Source organism: Lates calcarifer, linkage group LG13, assembly GCF_001640805.2.
Source record: "Lates calcarifer isolate ASB-BC8 linkage group LG13, TLL_Latcal_v3, whole genome shotgun sequence".
Classification (NCBI taxonomy): Eukaryota; Metazoa; Chordata; class Actinopteri; family Centropomidae; genus Lates; species Lates calcarifer.
Genome location: NC_066845.1, coordinates 5762102 through 5773757, shown reverse-complemented (window position 1 = coordinate 5773757; position 11656 = coordinate 5762102). Strand labels below are relative to the sequence as shown.

The 11656-nt window shown below is 37.6% G+C and overlaps 1 protein-coding gene across 1 annotated transcript; it reads right to left on the bottom strand.

The window, feature by feature from the left end:
* Positions 1-9907: 9907 nt before the first annotated feature.
* avp (arginine vasopressin) lies at positions 9908-11617 on the bottom strand. The gene is made up of 3 exons (XM_018674883.2): positions 11401-11617; positions 10312-10516; positions 9908-10177 (listed from the first exon to the last, which is right to left on the bottom strand). Exons 1-3 carry the CDS (start codon positions 11515-11517, stop codon positions 10041-10043), a joined length of 459 nt encoding a protein of 152 aa, XP_018530399.1. The 5' UTR covers positions 11518-11617; the 3' UTR covers positions 9908-10040.
* Between the last annotated feature and the right edge of the window lie 39 nt (positions 11618-11656).

The following is an 11656-nucleotide window of genomic DNA, read 5'->3' as shown; positions in this document are numbered from 1 at the left end:
GTGCCTTTACCCCAAGTGTTTTCTTTTTTCCTAGTTATCAAACCTGATTATCACTTAATGGCGGAATAAAAGAACAATAAATATATTTCAAAAAATTAGGTGCATGATTTCCTCATAGGCAAGTTAAATTTGCTTGACGTAGTTTACAGTTTCAAAATAAAGCACTAGGTTGCCAATAAAATATTTGAAAATTATTTATTTGGAATGCATTTTTCATAATTCTACTGATGGATTATTTATTAAGTAGCAACAACATGATAAACACTTTATTATAAGCAAAGCCTGTATTGAAAATTGTATATAGTTTTATACCAGTAATAGTAATTTTATATAGAATGTGAGGTTTTAAATAAAAAAATAAAATAAAATAAAATAATAAATGAAGGATAGACCCTGTCATTCATTAAGGTGTGGGTAAAATTTTAATGTCACGTGGTCCTGCTGGTGCATGTGAAACACTGTTGAGTGTTTGAAACTACAGAAGTATATATATATTAGTTAGCTGCTGTCAGGTAATTGTTTTCCTTGTATGTATAATGTTGTACAAAGTACATTATGTAACCTGTAGCCCACAAATACAAACTTCTGTCCAGTTTTGGTTAGTTTTGGATTCTGAAACAAAGCCAAGGCTTCTGCAGAGCAAAGGCTGTTAGTTGAGTCTCTTTTTGCAGAGATCTTTACCTGTGATTCAGTTTATATCTTAGCAATAAACTGTCTACAAGAGGGACCTGTGATATGTACATCTCAAATTTTGTTGAGTTAATATGATTAAGTTACATTGAGTTAATACAGTGTGTACATGTGCTGTAGTAATGAAACATAACCACAACCACAAAACAGACAAACAACTCATTTTCTTTTCAAAATAAATATTAACAGAGCATTAAGGCAGAAACCAAACCACTAGCTGTCTTCAGACACAGACACAACACTATATGTTTTTGTATCTTATGTAGACTAGCTTAGACTAGTATTTGTGCAGCACATTCCTGCTCAGCTTTAGGCTAAAGAGCTCTCTGATAGCTATGCCAAGTTAAACGTTATTAGACAAAGAGTAGTCGTCACACCCCGGTGGGCAAGTAGTCAAAGTACTTTCTGTGAGACTGTTGGGAGTGAGTTTGCTGCACCCTGAAATCTGCTGTGGAAGACAAAGTGCCTTATTTGAATGTAGTTGGCTGGAGTCAGCAGATCTGTTTAGAAACAAAAGTCATACTGAGATGTTACATTTGTTGAGATGAACATGCTTACAGGAATACATGCTGCTGAAGAAGACTCTTATTGTACATCACCCACAGTCATTAATCGGTAGAAATGATTGATATCTGTATGTATGGTTTACCAAACCAAACTGTGAGAGTCAAAAATGCTGAAAATATTCCATATCTGGCAGCCACTTGGCAGTGATTATTGCTGATTTTCAGTGGTGCATTTACTGGATTCAAGTGATGTAACAAAGTATCTGAGAGCCAAAATAAGATTTCCTGAAGCAAGCAAGATTATGTAAACTTTTGGGGCCAGTTTCCTGAGTGAAAGTGTTTTAAGAGGAAATGCTGTATCCAGAATGTGGTGTTGCTTTGCATGGGCATGTGGAGCTGCCCGGTAGCAGTGCCAAGTATATCATCAGACAAACATTTTCTATTCTACTACTGGGATGCTTCTGTTTATGAGCCTACCTACTTTGGCAAAAATCTGCAGCAGCAGAGGTTTAGAATGAGCCTGTAAACATCACTTGGGTTGAACTGAGTTGTTGCCCACTGGCTTCTATAACTATTTGCGTTTCAGTATTTCCACTAGAGGGCGCTAGTGAACTGTGAAGTCCTCAGTGTAAAATATTTTGAACTGACAAGAATAACAGGTAACCACAAGGATAATTTCTCCTTCAGCTTGACTGTCCGTTCAGGTCTGCACTATTGTATCCCTGCTTGCTTAGGGCTATCTCTTTTTCTCTTGGTTTTACTTTGTGTATGGCAAATTATCATCTTTTTTATGATCCGTCTTTGATCATCTTTTCCACATACTGCCCTCTGAGCTGAGATGAGCCTCTGCCAAACTTTCTGACAGTTTGAGAGCTGATGAATCAGTGCCCTAGAGAATTAAAGAAAAAACAGATTAAAGCTGTCAACAGGAGTTCAACAGTGCACACCATCTTGTTTGTTTTCTCAATATATTTCTTACACAGTTGTTGATATCATGGGGCAGAATTGTCTTTTGAACTGTTTGATTTAGACACCAGGTCTCTGAGAAAGGAAATTAAACTTCTACTTGAGATGTTAAAAAGGAGAATTCCCAGATGAAAAGGTGTAAAAGGTTGAAATCTTTTTACAGTGACAATGTTATGACTAACACTGGTGAAACCTGCTCTGACTCAACAACACTCATATGGGAAAATATATTTATGTACCAGCTAAAGAGGGCCGATGACAGAAATTTGCTGGAGGTGGTTCTCTGCTGTTTTGATTGGATAAGTTAGTCAGTATCTAAACAGCCTCGGGTCTTAACCTAATTGATGTTGGTGACTGTGAATAGAATAATGTGATCTGGTGATTAACTGTTCATCTAAGTTTATATTGACTGGTTATCAACATGTATTTTACCTGACTTTCACATTTCCACTTTTGGATTTTGATAAAATGTTACCTTGGTCCAAAATTACATAAAAGCAATTCATTCCTTGTTCATTAATGAAATTTGGAAGGCATTCGATGCTGCCTGAAGAAGAACGCCAGACTTGAAATGTGTTGTACACTGACTAGCTGCCAGTTCAAAATCCTGTTTTTTTATGCCTGCTCATTTTCTTTCAGTCTTGGATGATTTAAATGTTGCTTTTTACTCATTCACAAAACTCATCAGGCATGCTGCCCCTCTCTAAAGGCATGATGCAGAGAAAGACATATTTTATAAGAAAAGGAGACAAATTGTTCAATTAACACTTGTATTTATTTTAGAAAAGAAGCAAACACTTAAAATGTAATGCTCAGTCATAAAAAGTATCAGCAACTCTGTCCTCACTATACTGAGTATTTGGTACACAAGCATTTTCTTACAAAAATGTCCAGTATTCTTTCATATTTTATTTAAGTAATCAAAAGCAATACACCTAAAATCAGAATAAGAATAAAATGTTGGTTCATCAAATAAACAGATGTTTACAACTTTAAAAGGCAGGCAGACTGGAACACTGGTTAACTACAGACAGTTGACAAAATATCTCTAGGAAAATTAAGTACATTTAAGTACAACACTTGGATAAAAACATAAGGTGAATGTAAGTAACCTGTGATTTGACTTTTCATTTCTTATGCTGCCTCCTCTGTCTGTAGCCACTTGTCTCTGTGGGATTATATATGACAGAAGGGGGAACCAGGTCTGGGTTTTGTTTCATTTTTCCCCAGTGTTTCACCAGGAATGGCTTCAGCTTGAGAGGAGCACAAATGGGCCTCTTACTGCCCTTTCTGTAGACTCTGTGGACCCACAAAGAGAGACAATTATATTTCAGTTTTAAAAAACAGCAAAAATATAAAGTTTTCATATGCAACACTAACAATAAAGGCATAACACTTTGCCATCTGAGGTATATTTCTTTGCCATTACTTTACTAAGTTCACTGCATAGACAATGAATTAATAATGGCATGAATGATTAATCATAATGAAGCATGTGAGAAGTACATAATCACTGTGGCTTATTGTTGGTCTTCACCACTTACATCAGGGCAGGGATGTCACAGGCACCGGTGCTCTGCTGTTCATACCATCTCACCACGTTTATCAGCATATTTTTATGGATTTTCTTTGTTATCTTGACACAGCATTGTGGGATGGCAGCTACAATATCAGATTAAGAGCCAGGGTTAGAATGTTACAATAACAGAACATGGTATATGGTTAGGTTTGAACAAAACAATTACAGTGTTTTGCCTTTTTTGGCAAGAGAACAATACACAATATACTACGTGGAACTGCTGGACACCATAAACAACAGGTCAGCTACTATGTGTATTTGTCATAATGGTGGGGTACTTACCTTCTGTTGAGGTGATGGCCAAAATGCACAGACAGACGATCACGACTGCAACTTTCAGATCCATGATGGCAGAGCAAACGAGTGAAGGAAATCTGTCCTTGGTGCTTAAATACTGGCACTGAACACACACACACACACACACACACACACACACACACACCTGTTTACCCACCTACCCACCCACATTCAGAGATAAGAATGTGAACATGTGTTCAAACCAGCCAGCATCTTCCTGAATGCAAAATGTGGTTGAAAACATACAGACGCACAGTGATGAAGAAGTACTTAACATACGGTAAGAGAAATAAGTCTTATGAAATAAATGTTACTTGCATTTTAAATCAGACTTTGTTGAAACTGTTGGTGCTGGATGAGTGTGTGGCACAGGTATGCTGCACTCAGACAGGCTCCAACAGGTTTAATAGCTATTCTTTTAAATGGATACAGAATGAGAACTCAGAAATTGTCATACCCGAAGTTATGAAACATAGGATATAGGTCACAATTTAACAGTTAAAGTCATATGGAAACTTATGTAAGGATAAATGTCAGCTTAGGCAAAGTGATGCAGCTGTTGCAGGTCAGTCAGATAGTAGTATGTGTGATAACAGCAAGACTCTGATGATGGCACACAATGAACAATGAAAACAAAACAAGCAAGATGCAGAGAAAGTTACATTTTATGAGAAAGCGAGAAAAATTGTTCAATAAACACTTTTTTATTTTAAAAAGAATAAAAAGCATTTATGATGCAATCCCCAAAGTCAAAAGGTATTAGCCACTCCGTCCTCACAACACTGCAACATCCAGTATCCTTTCATATTTTTTTTTCTGTTATCAAAAATAAAAATGCTAAAATCAAAGTAAGAACAAAATGTTGGCCCATCAAATGAAAAGTGCTGATATGATGTTTACTACTCTAAAAGGCAGGCATGCTGGAACACTGGTTAACCACAGAGAGCTGGCAAAATGTTTGTGCTCTGTAAAAGATGTCCTCCTTAAATGCATCTAATTACAACACTTAGATTAAAACATAAAAGTAAAACAACAACATATATTTATTTAATATATATGTATATCTCCAAAAAAGCTATAATAAATGGAGAAATGTACGTAAGGTCCTCCACCTCTTTGTCTCAGTTTTTTAAGAGGATCACTCACTTGAGAATGAAACGAAATAAATCAAATAAATGAGCTCAGTGAAGCTGAGGCTCTGCTGTGTGTAGCTGTGTGTAGCAGCTTGTCTCTGTGGGATTAGTCATGATGGGGGGTGCGGCAGAATCTGAGTTTTAATCATCATCAGAGGACATGACCGAACAAGGAAAATCCATTTTACTTTCATTTCTTTACAAATGTAGAGTTACATTTCCATGGTTAATTTCCATTATCTTTTAGTTTCCTCACATACATAAAGCTCCATCTATAGCCTCGCTCTTATTTTCCATTTAGTGTTTGTGGAAATACGTCATGACAAAGACAACTGTTTCCATATTTCAGTTTACATGACAATATTTGTTATAACTAAATAGAGATTACAGTCTGCATAACTGATAAAAAAAAAAAAAAAAAAACACCACGAGAACTTGAATCTGTATGACACAATCTCTTGAGAACACCAGCTAGAAAATGTGACATTAAAGACAGATATCTTGGGGAGAGATTTTTTTCATTCCACATCTCAGAGAGTTGCTCTCTGCTTGTGTTGACGTCTCACCAGGAATGGTTTCCACTTGAGAGGAGCGCAAATAGGCTTCTTATTGCCCTTTGGGTAAAGTCTGTAGACCCACAAAGAGAGAGAAATTATGTTTCAGTTTTAGATAACAGCATGCATGCATATGTAACTCAGAGCAACAGTACAGGTATTAGCTCATGTGGCGTCTGGATCTGCATATGCTACACTCTGAAGTATATATTTTTTTGTTAATAATAATTCTTTACTAAGTTCACTGCATAGATAATGAATTTATAATCACATTAATGAATAATCATAATGAAGTATGGGAGAACTATTAAATCACTGCGGCTTATTGTTGGTCTTCACCACTTACATCAGTGCAGAGATGTCACAGGCACCAGTGCTCTGCTGTTCATACCATTTTACCACCTTCCTCAGTACATTTTTACTGATGGCTGTCCTTATCTTGACACAGCATTTTGGGATGGCAGCTACAATATGAGATTAAAAGCCAGGGTAAGAATGTTGGAAAGAAAATATAAAGTAACGGAATGTGAAAAATGTATACTGAAATTTGTCATAGGGTAAATTGTGTCTTCATACTATTAGTAACTTAAATAATTAAAAAAAGACATTTTTGTGTTGTGTAGTGATGACTGCAGGATGAAAATACTTCACAAGTCATCACAAGCATCAGCCGAAAGTTAATATGCTGAAACGAAATGAAACTAAGTAGCAGGTGGATGATATCAATAAACTGCTGGGCCAAATTCTGATGATTAACTGGTTGGTTATCATTATCTGCATCCTCTGCTTTTCCTACAACACACATGCACATGCTTATTTAACTTTTTGAGGCAAAAGTGAACATAAATATTGGTACAGTATTTTTCATTTTTATTTGCTTGCACCATACTGAGGTGCCAAAGGTTATCACACTTATCGTTATGTACACTTATTTAAAAAGCATGTACATGTATATAGAGAGAAATAACTCTGTGTATTTTTCATGATGTTGGGGTACTTACCTTCTGTGGAGGTGATGGCCAAAATGCACAGACAGACAATCATGACTGCAACTTTCAGATCCATGATGGCAGAGCAAATGAGTGAAGGAAATCTGTCTTTGCTGCTTAAATACTGGTACTGAACACACACACACACACACACACACACACACACACACACACACACACACACCTGTTTACCCACCTACCTACCCACATTCAGAGGCAAGTGCGTGAACATGTGCTCAAACCAGCAGGCATCTTCCTGAGTGCAAAATGTTGCTGAAAACATACAAACATAGGGTTTTAAGATAGTATGATGAATGACAAAGTAACTGACCTACAGTGAGTGGAATAAGTTTACTTTATGACAAGAAACATTACTCTAATTTTGAACCTGACTCTTGAACTCTCCTGAACCGCTTGATGAGTATGTGATACAGGTATGCTCCACTCAGACAGGCTCCAACAGGTTTAATAACCATTCTTTTGACTGGATCTTATTTGATTGACGGATATATACTTAGAGGTCTGAAAATGCCATACCCAAAGTCATGGAAGGTAGGATAGAGGTCACAGTTAAACAATTAAAGTCACAGAGATACTTAATGTAACTGCAAACTTAAACAAAGTGATGTGCCAATGTAAAAATGAAAGGGAGAAATATGACATGACATTTTATATCTAAAGTCTTGAGGCAAATTATTATGTGTGCATGTGTCCCTGATGATGGCTGTAATCCCTGAGCACAAAAAAAACAAAACAAAAAAAACAAAAAAACAATGAGGGCAAAAGGAAATCTGACATGCAACATAGTTCTTAAGATACTTGTAAAGCAAAACATTGCAGATACTGATGAAGGTCTAAATGACGTAAATGAAATCATGTTGATAAAGATATGAATCTGATTACAAGATATTATGTTGACCTAACACTGCAGCAGCTGCAGCAACATTTCTCATTCACTGTTGATTCAGGTGTGGCCTTTAAACCTCTGATGCATGTTGTGCAGTTTAACAGAGCGTGAAAACCTACAATTAAACTATTGGGAGGGAGACAAAAAATCAAACTGATCCCCTTGGGATTTTTTCTGGTGTTGCAAAAGACAGACTGCTTTCTTGTGTGTTTATTTTGGAGCTGGGAAATTTGGTGGTGTGGTAGCAGTGAAAACGGATGAGCAAATAACCAGTCTCTCTATTATGTTTGGCTTGAGTTTCACTTTTGATGCATGCAACACTTAACACCTGGTCCAATGTAATGCCTTTAATTCACAAGACTACCTCCAAGTAGTACAAGCAAGTAGTACAGGTTTGAAACTCTCTGACTTTGTTTGTTAAATCAAATCTAGAGGATGTTTTGATCTTCTGAAAAACAAGCCACCATAGTCTGATCTGACTCAATTAGATACTGACAAGACTGGGAGTGGTGCTTTGCATGAAATGCTAAATGCAAAGTAGCTAATTTTAGTTTTACAGGTATTTAATCATAAACCAAAGCAATGGACAAGTTAAAACCTGGATTTGATGATGACGCTACGGTGAAAGTCAAGAGATAACTATTGTTGCTACCATTCATACTGAGAGAGGTATGAATATGAATAAATCCAATCCATCAAATAATTGTTGAGACATTTAAAACCACAAATATGAACCTGCGCGTAGCACACTAGGAAAACTCAGGGGAACCACCAAAGTCTGTAGGATAAATCCTCTATGAACTAGATATCTGAGCTGAATTCCATGACAATCCATCCAATAGTTGTCAAGATATTTCAATCCAGACAAAATCAGTGGACCAACCAACCACTGTGTTACTCTGTTTTATCTATTTGGATTCATTTCAAAATGTCTGAAATTTGTATATATTATTATCGGTGATCTTAACTCAAGATCAAGTCAAGCAGCACTTTTTAATAACTCAGCCATACAAAAAAGTTGATCATCAACATTGATTGTCTTGTGACAATGCAATGTTCTGCTGGGAAACATCAGCATTTATCTGGATATTGCTTCACAAGTGTATAGTCATTTCTATTTAAATCCCTACTGCGACATGTACAAGAAACAGGGCGAGACGTTGGACTTTGAAAATGAGAGGAAACGAAATGCATCAATCAGCTCATACAACAAATTTCTGAGAGATCAGCATGATATTGACATCTTGATATGTGACATGGGTATTGAATCAGTCAAGACAGGTAACTGTCAACTGTCAAAATCTGGGAGGTCCCACATCCTGTTCCAGCTGAATGTGAAGCACATTGCAGACAAACCACCATCAGCTCTGGCAGAAACATCAGCTTTCAATCATCACACAAAGGAATATCAGGACTGGAATTTCCTTCATCTACGCATATTAGACATGTTGATACACAACGGGCAAAGTTGTGTGCTTGAAGGAGATGAGTGAAATGGCTGCAATGATTCCACATCAACACTTTCAATTTATTTCATTGGTGCAACAACTGATGTGTGTGGTGGACTTACTCAATAAATGATTTTTACAACACCCAACTTCTAATCTGCCTTTAAAGATCCAGAAGTGCAGTCCTTGTATGAGCTGTCCCTTAAATTGTGCCACCCATACAAACTGTGCCCTCTGGGTAAATAAGATGAAAGAGGTTCAAAAGGGCAACTTCAACAATAATCATTATGATTATGATAATTTCTCAGAACATGTTACCTGCATTGGGTAATATTCCTTCTGCGCTCATTCACTTTCTGTCATAAACAGACGCATGCACCCACCCACTTACGAGCAGGTGGTAGATAAACAAGTTTCAGTGACTCATTGGTTCAAGGTATAATTATTTTGAGCCTGGGAATAATCAGAACAGACCACAGACATTTGCTGTTTTTTTTTTTTTTTTTTACATTCTGTATTGTTTCTCTCATTTTCAATATACAGTAATATTTCTACTACATAAGAAGAAACTGCTCAAGCGTTGTCATTCAGCTGTCAATCTCCAGTCTTATTTACAGTGTTTTCTGCTATTCATTTGAACTGGAGCTCTGAGGTGTGTAATACCTCCTCACATAGATTCAACTTTGTTTACAGTATGTGCATTAGTATATACATTTCTAAGTTGGGAACAAACATGAAATCTACTGTATCCAGGATCTGGATACAAGTAGCCAATCAGTAAACAAGTTGAAGAGAGTTCTCTGTCTATACAGATACAGAATTGGCACAGCAGAAGTGGTTAAGAGAGAACAAAGTTTGACTTGGTATTTTATTGGTTTGAATCTCAAGGTTTATAGTTGAAAAGAGATTATTTTCATTTCTGTTGCACCTCCAGGACCCTGAGGAGCAGAGAAACCTCCACAGGTCCAGTATCAGTACTCAGTCTGTCCTCTGGTGGCCACATGCAGGAGGCGGAGCAGCAGTTCTGCAGGTGAGCTCCCTGCAGGGCCGTGGGCAGGATCTGAGGCCTCGGTCTCCCCCAGGCAGTCAGAGTCTACCGCACAGCTCTCTGAGAGGGAAGGGAGGAGGGAAAGGAAAGGACAGGAACTTTAATGATACTGTGCCCATGAACTTGTTTATACCATATTACATCTATTAACTCCACTGAGCATGACCAACAGATACAATCACACCAGACTGTACCTGAGTTACAACAGAGTCCTGAAGCAGCACAGCGTCCTCCCTCAGATCCACAGGGTCTCCCTCCTGCCTGGCAGGGGGTGAGCAGGTAGTTCTCCTCCACACAGTGAGCTGTCTCTGGGGAGCCCAGCAGGCAGCCCAGGCCCTCCCCACAGCAGATACTGGGTCCGAAGCAGCGGCCCCGGTCTCCAGGGCCACAAGACATGCACTGGAGGAGGATTGAATAGAAATAAGCAGGTGCTATAAACCAGCTCTATTATTTTTGGAAATTTGTGACATTTATTTTGCATTGTACAATGCTGAACTCTCTTTTGATGTTTTCTGATTGCAGGAAAGTCATTGTTCAAAGGATTTCTCTCCTCTAACATTCAATAAACGTTGGTATCGGGCATGATTTTAACTAAAAAGCTGATTTTAAAACATTGGATAGCAAATGGTGGCGTGATTGCTGCCGCACCCCGTTTCTCTCACTTCAGTGTATGTCTATGTACATTTCTACTCTGTCTATTAACTCATTACCTCTACACCAGAAATCAGAATGAAGAGAATGAATGAAAAAGAATAAAATGATTTAAACACGTTATACCATGTAGGTTTTTTTTCTCTTATAAGCTACAACACAGATGCTTATCATACACCTTTCAAGGTAAATATGTTTATCACATTTTAACCTCAACATGCTGCAGTGGACTTTTTTTTTTTTTTTTTTTTGAAAAACCTGTTCTTAACAAACCCAATAAAACGTATTATTTTTCCGTTCTATCATTTGACTTTTCTAAAAAAAAAATCATAAAATCATAATTGATTTTTACTGTGGTCCTTGCCATTTTTCTGTTCAGTTTTTAGTGAGTTAAATGGCTGGGTTGTTATTTCCACGTCTGAATCCAAACAAAAAGCAATGCTAAAGCAACAGCATTAAATTTGATCTCATTAAATTCTTGTGCATACAATTTTATGCTTTGGAACTGCCTTATTTTACATAGTTAATTACTCTTAATTTAATTAAAATAAGGCAGCTTGATATATTTCCAATCTCTTTAAATGAATGAAAAAAAAATCCCAAAAGAAGGAAGAAAGGATAATGGTCTTCACCTGTCTCCCAGTCTCCGGCAGAGCCCGTTTCCCTCCTCGGGGGCAGTTCTGGATGTAACAGGCGGAGGAGAGCGCGAGGAGTCCCAGGACGCACAGTGGGAACAGGGAGTGATGCATCGCTGCTGGTTTTTTAGGGATGAGCGCCGCGCACCTGTAGCCTAATGTCCTCCGCCTGGGATGGATGTCTGACTGATGTCCCCGGTCGAGTCCTGACTTATAAGCGGACGAACATGGGTCTAACAAAGCGACCGACACC